Genomic DNA, 23,947 nt, shown 5'->3' on the forward strand with positions numbered 1-23,947 from the left:
AAAGGTCCAGCTGACACCTTCAACCAAACAGATCTAAAACAAAACTCTTCATTCTTCCCCTAACCTACTCCCCCATAACTTTCCCATCTCAACCGACGTCACCATCCTCCCCGTCCCCAAAGCCTGCAAACTTGGGGCCATCCTCGATTCTTCCCAATCGTTCAACTTTCACATTCAGTCTACATGCAAATCCTGCCTGCTTTTTCTGCACATCTCCTGGATCCCCCTCCTCTCCACCCAAACTGCTACTACCCTGAAACAAACTCTGGTCTTGCCACGGCTTGACTATCACATTGGACTCCTCACTGGTCTCCCAGCCTCCAGCCTCTCTCTCCTCCAATCTATACTAGATGCTGCTACCCGGATCATCTTGCTGCAGCGTCACTCGGCCCACATCTCTCCTCTTCTCAAAACCTCCTACAGGCACCCTGTGTTTTTTCCTATCGAACAAAAACTCGTCAAAATGGACTTTGAGATTTTTCACCATCTGTTCTAACTTTATCTATCTGTTCTCTTCATCTGCTATTCCCCAACCTACTGAATTCACTCCTACCAAGCCAACCTTGTAGCTATGCTTCGCTCACACTGTTCCCTCAGCTTGGAAATCCGTCCCCCTGCACTTCAGACAGACCACAGCTCTGCCCATATTCCAATACCTCATAAACTCCCACCTCCTCCAACAAGTTTTCCACAGTTGATCTCCCTGCATCCCGAGCCATATCATCCTTTCAGCCATCTACAGCCCTTACTGAACTTACTTACACCCTCCATAACGCTCCCCTGAATATAGGGGAAAATGATCTTCCAAACATTTCCTGCTCTTTCACCTCCTCCTATATTGTTCTTTCTTCCCTTTCTACCTCATAGTCCTCTAGGCTTTTACCGCATGGAGCTTGCCTCTATCCCACCTTTTCATTTCCAACTTTTTTTTTAATGGTATTTGTTAAGCACTTACTATGTGCCAAATTCTCTACTAAGCACTGAGGTAGATACACGCTATTCAGGTTAGACACAGTCCCTGAACCACATGGAGTCTCTATTGCACAAATGAGGTAACTGGGGCCCATAAAAGTTAAGTGACTTGCTCATGGTCACACAGCAGACAAGCGGCAGAGGCAGGCTTAGAACCCAGGTCCTCAGTCTCCCAGACCCCTTCTCTTTCCACAAAGCCACGCTGCTTCTCATCTGTGGAAATGGTTTCATCTCTGGTTTTTTGCCCTCCCTTTCATCTTGTCCTTTCATATGCACAGCATACCTCAACTTCTCTCTAGTATTTGTTTAAATTGGCTAACACTTTCTTCTCGGCTGTGTTTTGTTTCGGGTTTTTTTTTGGCTCCTCGTTTCAAATGTGAATGCTTCTTCAACTGCTTAGCTGCCATTTTCTCTCCCATATGATACAGAAAAAACTATGACAGTGTTGTAAGCGTATTTACACTTTAGTTTTCATATTTCTCTTTCATGTACTGCTTTTCCATTGTTTCAATAGTATATGGGCAATTCACTTAACTTCTCTGTGCCTCAATTTCCACATCTGTAAAATGGGGATTCAAAAGCTCTTCTCCCTTCCCCTTAAAGCTCTTCTCCCTTCCCCTTATATTGTTAGCTCCATGTAGGACAGAGACTGTGTCTGACTGGACTGAACTGCATCTATCCCAGTGCTTAGGACAGGGCTTGGCCAATTTTGCCAGTAAAGTACAGCAATCCCCATTATAATGCTTTTTCCATTAACACTCTTTTGTGAGAGCATTATGGAATTTTAATTCCAGTGTTGCAGCATTCTTTAATTTCAAGATAACACAGTAAAGTTTACCTTAGCTTAAGCATCACCTTCCCCTCCTTTTGACTGACTTGAACAGAGTCATTAATGTTCACTTTAATTTTAAGACAGCATGGTACATCATAAAGGGTATAAGGCTTGGTTTCTAATCCCAATTCTGCAACTGGACTGCTCTGTGACCTTGGGCAAGCCACTTCACCAATCGGTGTCTCAGTTTCCCACATGAAAATGCTGATATTAGTGATACTCTCTCATCCTCTAGACTGTAAAGCTTGTTGTGGGCAGGGAATGCATCTACCAATTCTGTTGTATTGTACCCTCCCACGTATTTAGTACAGTGCTTCTCACACAGTGAGAGCTCAACAAATACCACTGATGATGACGACGATTCCCTATCTCATGGGGCTGTTGCAGGACAAAAATGTTGCACATGGGACAGGGACTGTGTCCGATCCAATTAACTTGTACTGTCTAGCCCAGCATTTAGATCAGTGCTTGGACAATGACTAAGTGCTTAACAAATACTATTATCATCATCATTATTATTTTGTGTAATGTGAAAGCACTTTGGAAAGTGCACGTGTTATATAAAAGTCGTGGAATAATGACTTTAGCATATTTAGCATAGATATTTAGCATAGATAATGACATCTCTTGTCAGCAGAAGGTGCCTTTTTCTGAATAAAACGTGAAAGGTAACACTTTGAAATTAAGTACACACAAAAATATAAGTCAAACTCTCATAATTGGTACAGATTTACACTGCTGTTTTATCATGCAATTGTATTTATTGTGTTCTTTTATCACTTTCTAAAATATATTTCTATTGTTTGGGTCCATTTCTGAGATCTTGGGGATGCACTATTGCCCTTCACAGTATTTCCTTTGAGAAACTAGATTTTGTTTAGCAGTCTCACTTAACACTCTATTCTCACGGAACCTATTAAGTGTGCTAACCAGGGTATAGCAATACTTAATCCTCTTCCACTCTCACAAGATTTATCTATCTGGTCAAAACATTTACATATCAATTTCTTTTTAAAATACCCATACTGATTCAGTCACCACCCATGGGAACCTAGAAAGAGAGATCTTGTGTGCACTCAATTTTGCAAAATTAATCTTCTGAAATAACTGATTATTAAGCCCCCCCAGTGAGCTCAACCATAATAGCTGTTTGGGGCACTAAATTTACCTTAAAAGTCTCAACCCATGTTGCAATAACCTTTATGAATCAGAATAATCCCCCAAAGGGTAACAGTAATCACACTTATCTAATGGATCACAAAACACAAACCATACAAAAGATGACCATTTTTAACTATTTTCTAAGATAGCTTTGCCAGACTTTGTTTTCAAGGCTATTAAAAGAACATGAAAATAAGAAATATACATTAAATTGCACTTAGAAAAAAAAGCAATTTGATGTGAATTTTATACTTCTAAGTTTTCAAGAGGGTATATCAATTTAGAAAGCTAGTTAAATAAAACAACACAATTAACGAAGCAAAGTATAGGCAACTTGGACACAGTCTATAATTAATAATTGAAGACAGAGATACCACTCAACCTTCTACTTAGTTTAATTTGCTTTAATCAGAAAGCACATAAACTGATAATTTAAAAACAAAGACTTGTAACTTACCCTGTTAAAGGGAATACCATATTTTTTCAGTGTATTAGGAGATAGTAGTGTCAACTTGTGGCGAAGAAATGAGTTACACTCCTGAAAGTTAGTGGGGAAGAATCCTAAGACAGAAAACATAAACGTTAAGGTTTTAATTAAGAAAGCATAGCCATTTCTCCTTTTTTAATGGTATTTGTTAAGTGCTTACTACATGCCAGACACTGTACTAAGCGTTGGTGTACATACAAGCTAATCAGGTTGGACACAGTCCGTGTCCCACCATGAGGCTCACATTCTTAATCCCCATTTTACATAATGTGGTAACTGAGGCTCAGGGAAGTTAAGGGACTTGCCCAAGGTCACACAGCAGACAAGTGGCAGAGCCAGGATTAGGAACCAGGTCCTTCTGACTCCCAGGCCCATGCTCTATCTACTAGGCCATGCTGCTTCTCTTTCGGTGGTAAAACAATGGCAATGTTGCACAGAATATTTCTGAACATACTAAAAACCATAAAAATTCCAAGGAAAGTTATGAATGGATCCCTGATCTACAGAATCCCTAAAACCATCCCTAAAACCCCTCCAAATACCCACTCCCAAGATTTTGTATCCCCATCATCTTCAAGTAGCTCGACTGCTCTGGGCACAGTTATCTGTCACTACAGACATTATCCAAAGTTCAAGTTCAAAGTTCACCTGTGGAAACTCCTACCTGAGCTGGCTGGACGGTGGGGGGTCTGAGGGTGGTGACAACACACTATCAGCTGGGGTCAAGGTTCCTGCAGCAGTGCATGGGAGTCAGGGTAAGGAAGGGCCATCACTCCACTCCTTACTGAATCAGGGTTTCTGCTTACCTGAACTCTCCAATCACTGTATTAATGGATGTGAAAAAGTCTAAATTGAAGTCTGTGCCCATGAATGATATGAAATTAGTTACCTGAAAAATGATTCCACCTAAGGGGAAGAAGATGGAGATGGAAAATAGAAGGATACCCATAACTGAGCCTTGAGTGACTCCCACAGTTAGAGGGTGGGAGGCAGAGGAGGAAACCATGAAAGAGACTGAGAATGATCAGCCAGAGAAATATGAAGAGAGCCAGGAGAGGACAGTGGCAGTACAGCCAAGGTTTGATCATGCTTCCAGGAGAAGGGGGTGGTCGACAGTGTCATAAGCAGCTGAGAGCTTGAGGAGGATTAGGATGGAGTAGAGGCCGCTGGATTTGAAAAGATCATTGGTGACCTTTTAGAGGGCAGCTTCAGGGAATGAAGGGGGCAGAAGCCAGATCGGAAGGGGTCAAGGAGAGAATTAGAGAAGAGGAAGTGGAAGCAGCAGGTGTAGACAATTCGCTCAAGAAGTTTGGAGAGTAATGGTAGGAGGGAGATGGGGTGATAACTGGAGGGAGTCATGAGGTCAAGGGAGGGTGTTTTTAAGATAGGGGACCCATGAGCATGAGCAGTAGGGGGGAAAAGTCACTGGAGAACAAAAAGTTGAAGATGGTGGTCAGGAAGGGGAGGGAGGGAGACAAGAGACTAGTGTTGTGATAAGGTGAAAAGGAATGGATTGGAGGTGGAGGAGTTGGACCCCAGATCCATGGTCTTTTTACTAGGTCATGCCTCCTATCCACCTCCCCCAAAGAGATCACTTGCTCCTAACTCCGGTAATTCTGGGCCTTCGGGCTGGCAAGAGGTAAGAGCAAAAACAAGGGAGGGAGACATAAGAGCAAGCACACTGATGAGTTAGCAATAATGAGTTCCCACCCCCTGGCAGCCACTGTGACCCAGTGGGGGGTGACCATGGGAGAAAAGGCTCTTGTCAGCAGTGGCCTCTCAATCCGTTACCCACTTGTCTTGTCTTGTACTGTCGTGTTCAACTCATAGCGATGCCATGGTCACATCTCTCCCAGAAAGCCCCACCTCCATCTGCAATCATTCTGGTAGTGGATCCATAAAGTTTTCTTGGTAAAAATATGGAAGTGGTTTACCATTGCCTCCTTCCATGCAGGAAACGAGTCTCCACCCTCGACTCTCTCCCATGCCACTGCTGCCCAGCACAGGGGAGTTTTGACTTTTAGCAGATTGCCTTCCACTCACTAGCCACTGCCTAACCTAGGAATGGAATGGGTATGCCTCTTCTTGACTCTCCCTCTTGTAGTCAAGACGGGTAGAGCACTGAAAACTCCCCAGGAACGACCCTGAGAGTTGGTTACCCAAGAGAAGCAAAGTGACAATGGATAGAGCATGGGGCTGGGATCAGAAGGTCATGGGTTCTAATCCCTGCTCCGCCACATCTTCTATGTGACCTTGGGTAAGTCACTTCACTTTTCTGGGCCTCAGTTACCTCATCTGTAAAATGGGGATTAAGAGTGTGAGCCAGTCTAACTTGTATCTACCCCAGGGCTTAGAACAGTGCTTGGCACTTAGTAAGCACTTAAATATCAGTATTATTATTATTAATATACTAATGCAAATGTACTTCTGTAAGCTCCTTGTGGGCAGGGAACGTGGTATTACCCTCTATGAGGCTCTTGGCAAGGTGCTCTGCACACAGTGAAGCACTCAGTGAATACCACTGACTTCCTAATCATGTGAATAGGTAATTTGTTCATCGTTTTTACCATACCTATTGGGAACCATACAGGGACATCAGGGACATCACCCAGGAAGCCAGCAAGAGCTTGGCCTAGTGGATAGAGCACTGGCCTGGGAGTCATAAGGATATGGGTTCTAATCCCGGCTCTGCCACCTGCCTGCTGGGTGACCTTGGGTAAGTTACTTAACTTCTCTGTGCCTTAGTTACCTCAGCTATCAAATGAGGGTTAAAACTGTGAGCCCCATGTGGGACATGGATCGTGTACATACTAATTAGCTTGAATCTACCCCAATGCTCAGTACGGTGCTTTGCACACAGTAAGCAGTCACACAGTAAGCACACAATAAATACCACTGAATGAACGTATTCCAAAAAAAAAAAAACAAAAAACCCTGCTTCTCCCAGAAGTCCCACTTTCTGAATCAGGCAAGTGGAATCAATAAATCAAATCACATTTATTGAGCACTTACTGTGTGCTGAGCACTGTACTAAGCACTTGGGAGAGAACAATATAACAGTGTTGGTAGACACATTCCCTGCCCACAAGAAGCTTACAGTCTAGAGAACACAGAAGAATACACTAAAAAAAAAAAAAAGAGAAGTGGCATGCTGCTTAAATGCCCTCCTGGATATGGAGGATTTCCTGGCTGGTGTTGTGCAGTGAGCAAGTTAACTTCTTCTGCACAACTCCATTATCCACTCACTAGTGTTACTTACAGTGCTCCCTTCTATCAGGGTGCTGCTTGAAGATGAGAAGTCATTGGTGCTGGGTGGATATCAGAGCACTGGATGAAGGCTGAGTATAACTGGATGTAGGATCAGTCAGTCAGTTATATTTGATTGCTTACTGTGTGCAGAGCACTGTACTAGTGCTTGGTAGGATACATTGTAACAATAAATAGACACAGTACCTTCCCACAAGGAGCTTACAATCTAGAGAGGTAGCTCATGAAAACAGTTGCTGAATGATCTATCCTATCTTTCCTCAGCAGAGTTGCAGCTCTATGGAGGCAGTTTCGTAGGCACATAGTAGCTGGGATCAGGCCTTCAAATCTGTCTGTACAAGCCTGATGAAACTGAATACTGAGGTAACTGTCTTTGCCTGCACATGCCCATCTCTGATACTCCTGCTATTTTCCAGCTACAGTCTGTCCAGTTGCTCTGAGGATTACTGTGCAGTTTTGTGCGACTGTTGCTCTTTGGTTTTTCAGGAGGGCTTTTAAAAAATATTTTGTTTGCTACTTGGTTTGCACTAGGAAACCGAAAAGCTGCCTCAAGCCTTACTAAGCCCACCCAAGTATCAGATTCAACGTTGGCTTCCCAAGTGGGTGAGGGCACAGTGGTGTCTGCTGTTGGTGAGGAGTTAGGGATAATCTGTTTTGTGCCCAGAGACTGCACTCCCACCCCTCGAGACTGCAAGATCCTTGAGGGCAGAGGTCATATGTATTAACTCTACTGTACTCTCTCCCAAGCAATCAGCACCGTACTCTGCACAGACTAACCGCTCAATAAACACCATTGCTGGATTAATTGACATCTCTCTACCAGCCATCTCCCAACACAGTCCACTAGACAGAGGGGGCCGAGACAATAGAGCACTGATGGCTTAGCACAAACCATTACTTTTGCAAAAACAACTCCAGTGCCTATCCTGCTGGCAGTAAGATATGACTTTACCCCTTTTGCCATCCACGTCAGAGCAATGCTCACTCCAAATGGCAAGGGGCAAGAAGGTCCACCTCTTAGACAAAGTGTGCAAGTGTGCAAAAGATACTCTCCGATTCTCACACTCATAAGTCTCAGTTTGGTAGCAATATTTGTAAACATAAAGACAACTCTCGATATTGGAGTGTAACATTTCATTCGATCGTATTTATTCAGTGCTTACTGTGTGCAGAGCACTGTATTTAGGACCTTGCCTTCTCTTAAAATAATGTCCCTATCACCTGGTAGGGTCCTAGTCAAAGGGCATTTATAGTAAATAATCAATTAATCAATTGTATTTATTGAGCACTTACTCTATGCTGTATTAAGTGCTTGAGAGAGTACATTATAACAGAATTGGTATGTTCCCTGCCCTCAACAAGCTTACAGTCTAGAGGGGAAGACAGGCATTAATATAAATGAATTATGGATATGTACATGAGTAAATAAGTACATAATACTTCTTGAGGAGGATGTTGGTGATGATAGAAACAATGACGAGAGAGGTGATCGTGCCATATGTTAGACTGTGCTGTATTACTGCCAGTTTTTTGGTTGATTTGAACATACACACGGCTCTCACCAATCAGAGGTTATTTTGTAAGATGGCTAAGGAATTGCAGAGAAGGAAAAGAGAAACTTCATTTCTCAGGAAGCAAAGGGGTCGACTCACTACTTTTTGCAAGAATAAGAGGCTGCTCTGAACACAGCCAAGCCCAACTAAGAGTTCTCTTGGAGGAGGGAATGTGAAGACAAAATACCTCTTCTTTCCTGGCTCTATCCTCCAGCTCTCAGAAGCAGTTTCCACTTGGTAGAAACCTCTTTATTGCCAAATTAAGCTTATGGAAAGATATTCATTCATCCATTCAATCATATTTATTGAGTGCTTACTGTGTGCAGAGCACTGTACTAAGAGCTTGGAAACTGCAATTCAGCAACTGAGACAATCCCTGCCCACACCGGGCTTACAGTCTAGAAGTAAGGAGACAGATATCAAAATAAGTAAACAGGCATCAATATAAAGCGAATTATAGATATATATACAACAATACAAGTAAACAGGCATCAATATAAATAACTAGAATTATAGATCTGTACATATATACACAGGTGCTGTGGGGTTGGGGAGGTAGAGCAAAGGGAGCTAGTCGGGGCAACATGGAAGGGAGGGGGAACTGAGGAAAAAGGGGATTTAGTCTGGGAAGGCCTCTTGGAGGAGGTGAGCCTTCAGTAGGGCTTTGAGGGGAAGAAGTGTGATTGAGATTTGAGGAGGGAGGGTGTTCCAGGCCAGAGGTAGGACTTGGGCCAGGGGTCAACAGCAGGACAGGCGAGAACGAGGCACAGTGAGGTTAGCGGCCGAGGAGCGGAGTGTTTGGGCTGGGATGTAGGAGAGAAAGGAAGTGCAGTAAGAAGGGGCAAGGTGATGGACAGCTTTGAAGCCAACAGTGAGGAGTTTTTGTTTGATATGGAGGTTGATAGGCAATCACTGGAGATTTTTGAGGAGGGGGGGTGACATGCCCTGAGCGCTTCTGAAGAAAGATAATCCGGGCAGCAGAGTGAAGTATGGACTGAAGTGGGGACAGACAGGAGGTTGGGAGGTCAGAAAGGAGGCTGATGCAGTAATCCAGTCAGGATAGGATTAAGGTGTACTAAGGTGGAGGCAGTTTGGATGGAGAGGAAAGGGCGGATCTAGAAGTGGTGGTAGGGGATCTCTTCGGGTATCTTCTAGTTAAAATCTTAGTTTGTGGGTTTAAGTCGCCATTTAAATTTCCTTTTTGCATTCTATTCTATCTCTAATCAGAATATTATTTCTTAGCAGACGTACAAAATTAGAGTTCTATAACTCTTCAAGAAGAAACTAAACTCTTCAGGCAGAGTTCTCTTTTAGATTCTGGACCAATTCCACATTTCCTTCTTTCCTTTTGACTGCCTGGATGGATGAAGGACTCACTTTGCTTCACATTCTAGGTACTTTAGCAAGGTAGCCCCTATATCACAAAATGAGTGAGCCTAATAGCATAGTCACCTCTTTTTGCTAAAAATAGGCAAAAAGAGCAACCACGTATATGAATAAAAAAGAAAGCACTAAACAGGAGATGTATCACTCCTGGTATGTAATCACCACACCATTCTTCCTATCTTGAAAAGAGAAGTGCTTCTAAATAACATTAATGTCATCAAACTGACAATCCCTGATCATTTTTTAACAGTAAAATTCAAAGGAACATATCAAACTTCTCAAATATGTACATTTATGCTGTATTCAATTAAATTTAAAATTAAAATCAATGAAGAAAGAAGAGTCTACTTAATTATTTCTATATAGATTTGTAATCAAGGCCTGAACAATGTGGTGACTGGTCATAAGTTAATTTAAATTGGAAAACCACTGAAGGAAGGTAATGTGCAGTATATTAAGTAGTTCACATTAGTTCAGAATTTATATTTACAAAAGACATTTGAAACTATGCTTTATATCATCTTCAAAAACCTACCATTCACTACATAAAAATGTGTTTTTAAACGGATTTTTACCTCAATGCATTTGGCTCCTAGAAGTAATTTGGGAGGTTAAGTACCTCATTTTGCCTAATCGTTTCCTATCTTCGATTGCATTTTAAGTCGTAAATCAAAATTCAAACTTTTATTTACTTTTCTATAACAAATAATTTTAAAATGTTGCATTCGCCATTTAAAGAAAAACACCAATATAATTTCTGAAGTCTATTTTTCTTCAAAGACCTGATGTTTTTCAAAAAGCAAACTACCGAGCTATGTGAGGTTTATTTTCAAAAATTTCATAATGACACCTGCTGACCAAAAGAGAATCACCAATCAACCTCCACCTCTCCTTAGCAGTAACAGTAGCAATTTGTATGTACTCATTCATTCAGTCATAATTATTGAGCACTTATTGTGTGCAAAGCACTCTACTAAGTGCTTGAGAGAGCACAATATAACAGTAAACAGACACATTCTCTGCCCACAACGAGCTTATCGTGCTTATATGTGCAGAGCACTGTGAAATCCTGCAGGAGTGAAAGTTAGACACAGTTCCTGGCCCCCAGTAAGCTCATTGTAGGATGCACATGGGAAGAACAGAATAAAGTAATGACGCTCTCTGTCCGCAAGAAGGCTATACTCTAGAGAGAGAGCAGATGTAAAAATATCTGCAGATGTCAAAATAAATGATTGGATGGCCAATCGAATACGCATATGTACAAGCTCAAGCATGCTAAAGTTGACTGTGGGGCTTATAGGGCATAGGGGGCTGGGAATTGATCAGGGAAGGCTTTAGAGGGCTTTGAATGTAGGGAGAACTGTTGGATTTGGGAAGAGAGAGAGCCCCAAGGAAGAATTGTGAGGAGACAACAGTGGGAGAAACAAATGCATGTAACAATTTAAGACTGTGAGCCCCATGTGGAACAGGGACAGTTTGACCTGATTATCTTGTCTCTAACCCAGAGCTTAGAACAGTGTTAGGCACATAGTCAGCACTCATTATTACTTAGGAGACAATCCAGAGCAGAAGGTTGATCAATGGAGGGGCAAAGGAGCGGAGAAGTTCAGTTCAACTGAGCGGGTGGTATTGAGGATGTGGATTTGTATATCGAGAGAAGAGGCTGTGTAGGGAGTCCAAATAGGGTACCCATAATAGCCTGAGGTAAGTGGAAGGGTTCTTTGAGAGGCAGGGAGAAGACAGATTAGGATTTAGTGGTTGGAGAGTGAGACAGCATAGTTGGTGAGACTGGAAATGGTCTAATTGCTAGTGATGATGAGATCCAGCATGTGTCCAAGCTTGTGTAGTGAGCAGTACTAATATTATTGACTGCCCATTGGGGGTAATCCACTGTACTTTAGAACTTGGGAAGTACAGAATAAAGTGACACATTCCCTACCCACAAAAAGTTAACAGTCTAAAAGGGGAGACCAACATAAAAATATTGACTGCATAATAAAAAAGTCAATAAATAATGGAATATACACGAGTAAGTGCTGAGAATAAGTGCTAGGGGTGGAGCACTGAGTAAAATTTTAAATAATTTGTTCATAGGACAGGAGGGCTCAATAGTCAGATGAGAAGTAGTATTGCCTGGTGGAACGAGCATAGGCCTGGGTGTCAGAGGATCCGGGTTCAAATCCTATCTCTGCAAAATGCTTGCTGTTTGACCTTGAGCATATCACTTAACTTCTCTGTGCTGCCCTTTCCTCAATGAAAAATAGGGATTAAATACCTGTTCTCCCTCCTATTTAGAGGGGGACAGGGATTGTATTTGGCTTAATTAACCTGTACCTACCCCAGCCAGCATTTAGAACAGTGTTTGACACATAGTAAGTGCTTAACAAATACCATAAAAAAAAGGAGCCATGGATTTTGGATCTATTTCCCAATCAACAGTCCTATTATTAACTTGTCTTGTCACCTGAGAAAATTGCTCTCTTTATTCAGTTTCTCATATTCTATATCTGCAAATTAAGGCTACTATTACCTGCCAATTTTGAAAAATAAAGTAGTTAACATTTACAAAGTTCTTGGAGGCCTTATACCAGACCTGGCCTTATTTCAGATCAAGTGAGTTCTCTGTAACTATAAAGTCAGATTGAAAATTTCTATACTCATAGGAATTTCAGAACTATTAGCAGCCAAGCACTTTGCTAAAGCCTTTGCTAATATCCTTTTTTTAAGGAATAAGCATAATCTGCATGTCCAGAGCTGTCCTCTGGCAAAGACGATTCCATTTTTAGCAGAGTCAGAGTCAAAGGTGATGTGGACACTTATTGAGAGAGATTCTGCAGTGGTTCCTTAGGACTTCTATGGATCAGCTTGAGGTTTAATTTTTTTTTTAAAGATTGGAAAATCATATTTTTAAAAGTAAAAAACAATGAGAAAAGTTTGACATTCTTTTATAGTATTATAGCATCTTCAGTTCAACCTTAATACAGGATTCTGATCCATTTACCATTACACAGCATACACTGATTTCACCTGCTTGAGGCATGTGCTGAGGCATGATAGAATGACAAAAAAGCACTATGCTGAGTTTCTTTCTGTTTTTATTGCCTTCATGCCCCTTTAAAGATACTGATTTGCAACAGTCTTATTATCCTTTCAAAAGCAGACATTTTAATAATATTTTTCAGACTGTCAGCTAAATGAATGTTCACAGGGGTGTATATTCACCTTGGTGACAGCTAATATGAGTCCCTGCGCCTTCTCCATTCTGTGTGAGGTAGATGGACAAGAATAGATGGGCTTGTAATCTATTCGGAAAATTAAACTAGCTTTATATACGGTCAAAGGATTTTTTTCTGGCTCCTCAGGGTTAAGAGTGGGGTAACCAACCACACAGTCATAATCTTTAAAAAAAAAAATGAAAATATTTGAAGGATATGCAGGATATGTAGGATTTACTTTACCAGGGTCACTTTTTTGTTCACTTCTGCTAATGGTATCACTGAAAAGTACAACTATCAGCAAACAAGGAAATACAAACACTTGGAGCACGCTATAATATACATGATCCTAAAAGATATTTAGGAGAGAGAATGTATTTCATGCATTACTATTATTTAAAATATGAGTTCCTGTTTTATCATATCCCTGCCACCAATATTCTGCTTTAATAGCTATGGGGTTGAGAATCTAAATTCAGCATTTCATTAAAATAACTCTTAAGCAATGCATTTATTAATTACATTAGGGTTTGAGTCTCAGTGAAATAGGTCTGTTAAAACACATTCCTCATTAGAATTATGGCATTTCCAAATCTACTTCCATCCCTGTTTTGTTTAGCATATTGGAACACCAGGGATATTATCGCATTAATAAATATATACGATTAAGGCATCTATTTAAATAATCTGAAAACCCTCCAAACTGACATTCCTGATTTACCACTCTGCCTCTATATTCTCCTCTATTTTCCAAACAATTCTTTCAAACAAAAAATTCTAAAGCATACAATAGCATTATAAAGGAATATAACAATGAGTTTAAAAATTGCAATAACAGTTCACTCAAGATTTTTATTACATTTATGTCTACATAAAATTGAAAAACCTACATAAATGAGAAAGCAGCTGAAGGGCAAAATCCAACTGCTGCCTTTATCAGATGTGAGTCTAATGTCTTTCAGATAAAATATCTGTAGGTGCCTCAGTCAATCAAGATTTCAATGGAAACCAAAGATGAAAGCATTCATGCATAAAAGGCAAGTATGATAATTATGATGTTCAGACAAGATAATGGAAACTATCCCAGCCTTCCTTTAATTTTATGTATCAAGTGTTGCCTTGACCTAGACAACCTGTAATGCTTCGTCACATTTACTGCATCATTTTATCATTTTAATTATTTAACAGAATTCAATTAATTTAGCAGACATCTGGTCAGTGGGACTAACACTCCAGGATCTTGTAGCATCTTTTACTATTTTCTTTTCAGGGGAGTTAAGCTATAAAGTAGGTTTGAATAAACATACAATTAAATTTAAATTTCTCATTATCCTTCAAGTTTAGTAATCTTTCACTGACTAAATAAATAACCCCAATTTGGCGGTTGCACATTCTTTTTAAGGAAACATCCCTGAAAATTTTGGCAATGTTCTAGTGTTGCAGGATCTACAGCTTGAAGTTCACAGAGTTTCAAATTTCTCCAGTGAGTAATATAGGAGAAAATTGTGAATTAATGATTATGGGAAAGGTTCTAGTACAGAGTTGTTATACAAAATTGATTACTATAAACCTTAACTATAGAAGGGAATCACCTTCCAAACTCTGCTCTCATCTAACATCCAGAACGGTTCCACCTTAATGTTCACGATAATAGTTTGTCCCTGACAAAGTTCAAGATTACAATTACATTGGTATTGGTCAGTGCACCTCTAATGCAGGTGTTATGTTCTTGATGAACTCCTTATTAAAAAAAATCTGTTTTAGTTCTCATCTCACGCCCACGTCTCCCCCATCCTAAAAAAACCCGCTCTTGACCCCACTTCCCCCTCCAGTTATCGTCCTATCTCCCTACTACCCTTCCTTTCCAAAATCTTAGAACGAGTCGTCTACAATCGATGCCTAGAATTCCTTAACTCCCATTCTCTCCTAGACCCCCTCCAATCTGGCTTCCGTCCCCTCCACTCTACCGAGACTGCTCTCTCTAAGGTCACCCATGACCTCCTTCTTGCCAAATCCAATGGCTCCTACTCCATTCTGATCCTCCTTGACCTCTCTGCTGCCTTTGACACTGTCGACCATCCCCTCCTCCTCCATACCTTATCTCACCTTGGCTTCACGGACTCTGTCCTCTCCTGGTTCTCCTCTTACCTCTCTGGCCGATCATTCTCGGTCTCCTACGCTGGAGCCTCCTCCCCCTCCCATCCTTTAACTGTTGGAGTTCCTCAAGGGTCAGTTCTCGGCCCTCTTCTGTTCTCCATTTACACTCACTCCCTCGGTGAACTCATCCGCTCTCACGGCTTTGACTACCATCTCTACGCAGATGACACGCAGATCTACATCTCCGCCCCTGTCCTCTCCCCCTCCCTTCAGGCTCGCATCTCCTCCTGCCTCCGGGACGTCTCCACCTGGATGTCGGCCCGCCACCTAAAACTCAACATGAGCAAGACTGAGCTCCTCATCTTCCCTCCCAAGCCCGGTCCGCTCCCAGACTTCTCCATCACCGTGGATGGCACGACCATCCTTCCCGTCCCGCAGGCCCGCAATCTCGGTGTCATCCTTGACTCGTCCCTCTCGTTCACCCCACACATCCTATCCGTTACCGAGACCTGCCGGTTTCACCTCTACAATATCGCCAAGATCCGCCCTTTCCTCTCCACCCAAACGGCTACCTTACTATTACGGGCTCTCGTTATATCCCGGCTAGACTACTGTGTCAGCCTTCTCTCTGACCTCCCTTCCTCCTCTCTCGCCCCGCTCCGATCTATACTTCACTCCGCTGCCCGGCTCTTCTTCCTGCAGAAACGATCTGGGCATGTCACTCCCCTTCTTAAACAACTCCAGTGGTTGCCTATCGACCTCCGCTCCAAACAAAAACTCCTCACTCTAGGCTTCAAGGCTCTCCATCACCTTGCCCCTTCCTACCTCTCCTCCCTTCTCTCTTTCTACCGCCCACCCCGCACGCTCCGCTCCTCTGCCGCCCACCTCCTCGCCGTCCCTCGGTCTCGCCTATCCCGCCGTCGACCCCTGGGTCACGTCCTCCCGCGGTCCTGGAACGCCCTCCCTCCTCACCTCCGCCAAACTGATTCTCTTTCCCTCTTCAAAACCTTACTTAAAAATCACCTCCTCCAAGAGGCCTTCCCAGACTGAGCTCCTCTTCCCCCTCTACTCCCTCTGCCATCCCCCCTTTACCTCTTCGCAGCTAAAGCCTCATTTTCCCCTTTTCCCTCTGCTCCTCCACCTCTCCCTTCCCATCCCCACAGCACTGTACCCGTCCGCTCAACTGTATATATTTTCGTTACCCTATTTATTTTGTTAATGAATTGTACATCGCCTTGATTCTATTTAGTTGCCATTGTTTTTACGAGATGTTCTTCCCCTTGACGCTGTTTAGTGCCATTGTTCTCGTCTGTCCGTCTCCCCCGATTAGACTGTAAGCCCGTCAAACGGCAGGGACTGTCTCTATCTGTTGCCGACTTGTTCATCCCAAGCGCTTAGTACAGTGCTCTGCACATAGTAAGCGCTCAATAAATACTATTGAATGAATGAATGAATCCTGTGTCCAATGCCATCCACATGGACACAGGCACTCAGCTGTTTCTTCCAACACTGCATCACAGCCTAACCATACATACATATTGTCGGAAGAACATTTCCTCATTTAGCCATGATGTTCTTACAAAGCACGTATTGAAAAAACACACATTATTGCAGAAATTACTGTTTATGCAAAATATCACATCTATAGCTATTAACTGCCAAAACTTCAACAATGCAATAATAATGTAACTGTTCTCCTTAGAACTGTATAATTTAAGGAAAAATCATGGTTTGACTATTTACAATTTAACTCAGAACTTGACAGGCAACAAATCTAAACTTCGCAGCTCCCTTTATGTTCATCAAACCACTATCACATAACAAACCTGTTCACAGGATCAATGTTATATAGGCACCAGATGTGAACATCACTTATAATGCTGAATGAAGCTAGAATGTCACATTTTCTAAATACCACATAATTGAAAGGCAGTATCCTGCTGGAACTAAATCATTCCCTTTACCAAGCCTAAGACACCAACAGCATCACACATATAAAAATGGGATATACAGATCCCATGTCCCTCCCCTCACAAAGGGAGAAACTCCCAGCAGACATAGGATTTAAGAGGGTTTCTCAAAGTGTATTATGGGAACCACAGGGTTTGAAGGTATCCCCCACCCCAAAGTGGTTGGTATCACACTAGGTCAGAAAAAGGGGAGGAAGGGTATGGGATTCCCTTTCCTCCTCCCCCACCTCACTTACGGAAGGTTCCCCCTCCACACCTGATCTCATCTCTCCTTCCTAGCTAAAGACAGGAACACAAAAGTGAAAACAGCACCAGGCACTGCAAACAACAAACATGATAGCTCAAAGAGACCAGAGTTTGTGTGTTCACAGTGCAGTTGGGCCTGTGGGCCTCACATTTGTGCACGCACCCCCCCCAACTCCCTTCCCCCAACCTTCTCCACCCCCACCCCAAAAGGTGAACTTCACTATCAGTGTGTGCCCTCTAGGGCAAATGAGGTGCTATTTTCAAAAAGCATTGCCATTAAGTACTCACATTCTAAATAAATCATTCATTTGGGGAAGCAACTGAGAACTGATACAATTAGGACTAGATAAATGTGAGAATGCAAGAAGTCTTCCCCATAGATGGAACCAGGGGGAGGAAGCTAAAGAGAGACCTCCTTCCTTCTCCCTCCACCTTTAGGTGACTGACAGGGGCTTTGACCTTTTTCAAGTGCTTAGTACAGTGCTTTGCACACAGTGAGTGCTCAATAAATACGACTGAATGAATGAAGTGGTTTTCGGGGAAACAATCACTCAGAGGACAAGCTTGGTGGAGACACAATGCACCAAGATACTGGGAATGCAACAGTTGAGACCCTTCCACTTGAGGCAGTCATATATTCCACTCTGTACAGTGTTAGGTCAAAAAAAGGCCTCCCATCAGGACAGCCATTTAGCAGGTGAAAAATACCACAAGCTTCTGACTGAGATCTTGCAAGACCGCCTAGGAGGATCTGTTTAAAGAAGTCACAGCTAGCCCAGGAATAAGCAGATATTTACAGTATTCCAGCCTTTCTGCTGCTTCTCCTACAGCTTTACACACCCCTACTGTCAAATCATTGTGTGGGTGTTGCGAGTATGATTAAGAGAAAAATGTATTTTACTGTTAGATTGTGAGCCCCATGAGGGACAGGGATCATGTTTAATCCCCACCTATTTTCTCCCAGGGCTTAGTAAAGTTATTAAATACTATTACTTCTACTCTTGGGGAGAAGATCCCAGTCTTATAGCTAGTCACCAATTTAAGAAAGTAAGAGGAGGTGAATGACCCATCAATTAAATAAGGTAAAAAAAACTTTGAATAAAAATGAAGCACAGATATTTTCAATAAAACTCAGGTCTTCCCTTATGTTACTGACTTCCAACTATTACCTATCATTAAAACTCCTATGTGAATAAGCAACCCAGGGCACTGCCTTCTCAGTTGTTAAAGAGACAGCAATACAATTCAGTAACAACCTGAGTGTCTAAGCTCAGCTTAGCCCTAGCTAAGAATTCATTGCTTACCCCCAAAGGAGGGAGATCAGAAAATGTGTTCCTAAAAATTGCCTCCCTCACCCAAATCTAAAGAGCTTGGCCAGATGACTGGGACTGGTAAACCATAACCTGGGGATGGAAAAGACAAGAACCTGCCAAGCATACCAAATAAATGACAATTGTATCATTGAACATCGAGGGGTTGGGTGACAAACATCTTAGCAATCATCCAATAAGGAAAGTGGCACTTGCTGCAATTGAGTTAGCCAGACATGGCATGGACATGCAAGTCTGAATGAAACAAGACTTTCTGATGAAGGAGAGCTCCCAGAAACAGGCACCTGGTCATCATCGTCATCATCATCATCAATCAATTGTATTCACTTAGCACCTCCTATGTGCACAGCACTATACTAAGTGTTTGGGAGTGTACAACACAGCAGAATTAGCAGACACATCACCTGCCCATAACGAGCATACAATCCCATCATCACTATCATCAATGATATTTATTGAGTGCCTAATATGTGTAGAACACTGTACTGAGCACTTGAGAAAGTATAATACTCTCTCGGTTCCCGGTCCCCGGTTCTCGGTCAGGGAACCACTGCCGGTTTCACCTCTACAATATCGCCAAGATCCGCCCTTTCCTCTCCACCCAAACGGCTACCTTACTGTTAGGGGCTCTCGTTATATCCCGGCTAGACTACTGTGTCAGCCTTCTCTCTGACCTCCCTTCCTCCTCTCTCGCCCCGCTCCGGTCTATTCTTCACTCCGCTGCCCGGCTCATCTTCCTGCAGAAACGATCTGGGCATGTCACTCCCCTTCTTAAACAACTCCAGTGGTTGCCTATCAACCTCCGCTCCAAACAAAAACTCCTCACTCTAGGCTTCAAGGCTCTCCATCACCTTGCCCCTTCCTACCTCTCCTCCCTTCTCTCTTTCTACCACCCACCCCGCACGCTCCGCTCCTCTGCCGCCCACCTCCTCACCGTCCCTCGGTCTCGCCTATCCCGCCGTCGACCCCTGGGTCACGTCCTCCCGCGGTCCTGGAACGCCCTCCCTCCTCACCTCCGCCAAACCGATTCTCTTTCCCTCTTCAAAACCCTACTTCAAACTCACCTCCTCCAAGAGGCGTTCCCAGACTGAGCTCCTCTTCTCCCTCTACTCCCTCTGCCATCCCCCCTTTACCTCTCCGCAGCTAAACCCTCTTTTTCCCCTTTTCCCTCTGCTCCTCCACCTCTCCCTTCCCATCCCCACAGCACCGTACTCGTCCGCTCAACTGTATATATTTTCTTTACCCTATTTATTTTGTTAATGAATTGTACATCGCCTTGATTCTATTTAGTTGCCATTGTTTTTACGAGATGTTCTTCCCCTTGACTCTATTTATTGCCATTGTTCTTGTCTGTCCATCTCCCCCGATTAGACTGTAAGCCCGTCAAACGGCAGGGACTGTCTCTATCTGTTGCCGACTTGTTCATCCCAAGCGCTTAGTACAGTGCTCTGCACATAGTAAGCGCTCAATAAATACTATTGAATGAATGAATGAATGAATAATACAACAGAGTTGGCAGACACGTCCCCTGCCCGCAACGAGCTTATGCCCTAGAGGCCTGATTTTTTTTTTGGAAAAAGTCTTACTTGTTCTGAATTAATGCTTGTAATCGATCACCTGTCTTAAATCTTCCTACTCTGACCAGAGGAATCAATGAGTATCTAACGACACTATCCTTATCTCAAAAACAGAAGCACAGTATCACACTCATCATTTGCCCCCACCATGACTGACGCTGACGAGGAGAAAGATTCTATAAAGGTCTGGCAGACTCATAGCAATATGAGTGCCTGATAGGCTGATTCACGAGAGGGAGGTGATGATGCATATTTGGCTGGAGAAGCTGAAAGATCAAGAAAAATACCTGTTGGTATGTTAGGTAGCAAGGACCTACTATTGTTTAGTGATGATGTCAAACATCAGCTCATAATCACCAGTGCAGTTTGTTGGTAACCAAATAAGAGAAAGACATCTTGTATAGCACCTTCATGGAACCCACAGATCCACTGGGTGGGGCATGTGAGATGAATGAATGGCAGCTGGTCAAGCAGTTGCTGTACGAGGAACTGAAAGAGGGTCCTTCAAGCCTGGATGGCAGAAAAACATTTCAAGGCACGGTGAAGCACAGTCTCAAACACAATGATAAAGCAAGGGGGGGCTGCTGGGAAACCTCTAAAGTCAACAGAGCAGCCAGGCAAGCAGAAATTTGGTTTTGCAAAGACTGGGACATAAGGAGGTAGAGTGGAAAACAGAAACAGGAAGAATGTTGGATAAACCTACTAGCACAACAAGGATCTGTCCTTATTTGTAAAGGATGCAGAAGGGCGAGTCAATCCCATATCACTCTTTTCAGCCACACTTACATGCATGGACAGATCTCACTGCCTGTAGCATCATCTTGGCAAACAAAGGACAGCTACAGATATACACACCCATGCACAGATGTAACTCATAATATTTAGAGTATTTTAGAAATAGACATGTTTTGAAAAATGACAAATTTCTGTATTAAAAGAAATGATACTGAAAAATTAAGAACCGTGAAGACAGATGCCTTCAATAATAAATCCTGAAGACAGCTTTACCTTGTGCTAGACATTCAAGTTGTTTCCCATGCTCTGGTGATACGGCATACCTAAAATTAAAAAATATTAATAAAATAAATACTTAAATGTTGTAGAGTCATGGTCATCAAAACACAAAAATCAAAACTTCTAGCTGGGGACAAAAATTCACCCAAGAGAAAAGACTCTCAAAATCGTTAGGCTGTATACAACACGCTAAGAAAAAGCTTTTCTTTTTTTTTTTTTTTTAAGAAAATTATAAATTTTAGTTTGACACTAGTCAGTGAAATCCTACTCAAGTGACCTAATTTATGGTTTTAGGGTATTTTAAAATACTAGAATTTGACATAGTTTTCACTAAATTGGCTAAAAGGAAACTTTTTGAATGTGTTAATTCCAAGATAGAAACACGTAGTAAATTATGTGAACATGAATTTATCCAGGATTGTTTTTCCCTGTGAATGTTGTCATTTTCAACAAAATTGAATTTAACAGAAATTATCAGTCTAAGAAGTATTCTTCAGAGGTATTTCTCACAGCCAATAATGAAGAACGAGGCTGTCAATTTCCTATTAAAAGCATGACTGTGGTTAAAGTAATTTACCACCCCAGAAAAAAATGTGAACACACAATCTTAGAATGTGAGATTTTATTTATGATGCTTAGAAAAAAATTTCTTGTATTCACTATAAGACAAGAAATCTGCTTTCGTATACTCATTACTCCTTTCAGATAATGTCAAGATTCAGAAATAAAAATGTTTCTTAATTTGAGGACTTCCAAATTTAAAGAACAAAACATGAATTGATTTTGCTTTTTTTACACAGATCATAACAGACTATGAATGTTTAACTTACTTTAAAAGCACAGGTTACTCAATATAATCTTTTTTTATGAACTTTCTATCCCTTTTTAATACTAGATGAGTTGGCCTTATTCCTCCTAATTATTTTTGAACATGTTAACTGGGACCAATGAAACCAGCAGGTTCACCACTGAAAATTGAACTGAGAAGCAGGAGTGGAGTCCTACCGCTGCTGGCAGTTTAACTCCTTGCTTTGTGGTGAAGGAAGTGCTACTTCCGAATGCTACTCTCCAGAGTTCTGCTTTGGAACTGGGAGGGGGGATGAATAAAGGGAGCAAAAGGCAGGGCGACGGAGAAGGGAGTGAAAGAAAAGGAAAGAGGGCTTAGTCGGGGAAGACATCTTAGAGGAGATGTGCCTTGAATAAGGCTTTGATGGAGGGGGAGCAATTGTCTGTCAGATATGAAGGGGGAGGGCATTCCAGGCCAGAGGCAGGACATGAGTGAGAGGTCAACAGCGAGATGGATGAGATCGAGGTACAGTGTGTAGGTTGGCATTAGAGGAGTTACATATGAGGTCTGGGTTGTAGTAGGATAATAGCAAGGTGAGGTAGGAGGGGACAAGGTGATTGAGTGCTTTAAAGCCAATGGTAAGGAATTTCTCTTTGATGTGGAGGTGGATGGGTAACCACTGGAGTCTTTGATGAGTGGGGAAACATGGACTGAATGTTTCTGTGGAAAAATTATCTGGGCAGCACAGTGAACTATGAACTAGAGTGGGAGAGACAGGAGGCAGGGAAATCAGCAAAGAGGCTGATACAGTAAGTTGTTATAGTGAGCCCTTTGCAAACTCCTTTCCCTGGAGTTAAAAGAAATATGTACATTGGTGACCAGAAGTAACTGGATTCAGCCAAATTCTGTTTTTCCCCACTTTCCTGTCCTGCTTAGAGCAAAGACCCAGCTGTTCTGGAAGGTCCACCCAACCCCAAGGAAACACAATATTTATCTTTCTACATATATTCCCCTCATGGATCAAAAAGGTTTCCAGTGGGCAAATGTAGAGAAACAAGGGTATACTAAGGGAGAGGGATGAGAAGTTTAAGCACACATAACTTAGCAACTTTACTAATCATTTCTTCCCCCCCAATCAGCAGACCCTACCAGATTTTCATGGCCTCGGTGAGAAGGGATTCTCTCTTTCAATAGTATTTGGATGTAATCTCAAAAACAGCTATATCATCTTCAGACAACTATAATTTCCAACATCCCACAAAGTCACCATTCAATTTAGCACAAGTCCCCAGACTCTGGCATAAAAGAAAGTAGGCTAGAACTAAAAGTAATGGGGTATAGATTTCCCACCTGATCTCTGTCCCACCTCTACCTGAACCTCTAACCCCTACACTATCATTCAAAGAGAATTGGTCCCACCCTCCTCCCCTCCCTTATTGCTATCTTCAACCTTATGTGCTCAAATGGCACCCTCCCCTCTGCTCAAGTTTTTCTTAAACTAAAAAAGTCTCTACTGGATCCCACAGCTAATTACAGCTGCCATCCCACCTCCCTCCTCTCATTCCTATCTTGTTCCTTGAGCAGGCTGTTCATACTCATTGCCTCTACCACAGTTATCTATCCCCACCACAATTATCAGATTTTCACCCACTTCACTTGATGAGTCTGCACTCTCCCAAATCACCAAAGACATCATAGCCAAAACCAATGAACTCTACTCTATCCTAATCTGCTTTATCTACTGCATCAGCCTCCTTGATGATCTCCTGTCTCTCCCCGCTCCACTTCTTATTTCACTCTGGTGCCTGGATTATTTTTCTAGAATACCGTTCCATCCAGTCCCTCTCCTCAAGAACCTCCAGTGACTGACCATCCACCTCTGCATCAAGCAGAAACTCCTTACCATAGGCTTAAAAGCATTCAATCAGCTCACCCCCTCTACCTCACTTATTTCCTACTTCAGTCCAGCCAACACACTTCACTCTAATACCAACCTTCTCACTGTATCTCAGTCTCATATATCTCACCACCGACCCCTTGCCTCCATCCTCT

The 23,947-nt window shown here is 42.4% G+C and overlaps 1 protein-coding gene across 5 annotated transcripts in view; it reads right to left on the bottom strand.

The window, feature by feature from the left end:
- The window catches only part of KDM4C (lysine demethylase 4C), a 233,028-nt gene that overhangs the window by 145,098 nt on the left and 63,983 nt on the right, over window positions 1-23,947 (bottom strand). For all 5 annotated transcript variants that reach the window (XM_029054687.2, XM_029054686.2, XM_029054688.1 and 2 more), the window contains 2 exons: window positions 21,103-21,152; window positions 3,423-3,526 (listed from right to left, as the gene is read on the bottom strand). In XM_029054687.2, coding sequence (XP_028910520.1) covers window positions 3,423-3,526; window positions 21,103-21,152 — 154 coding nt within the window. The remainder of the gene's footprint in view (window positions 1-3,422; window positions 3,527-21,102; window positions 21,153-23,947) is intronic.

This window comes from Ornithorhynchus anatinus, chromosome X5 (assembly GCF_004115215.2).
Source record: "Ornithorhynchus anatinus isolate Pmale09 chromosome X5, mOrnAna1.pri.v4, whole genome shotgun sequence".
Taxonomy (NCBI): Eukaryota; Metazoa; Chordata; class Mammalia; order Monotremata; family Ornithorhynchidae; genus Ornithorhynchus; species Ornithorhynchus anatinus.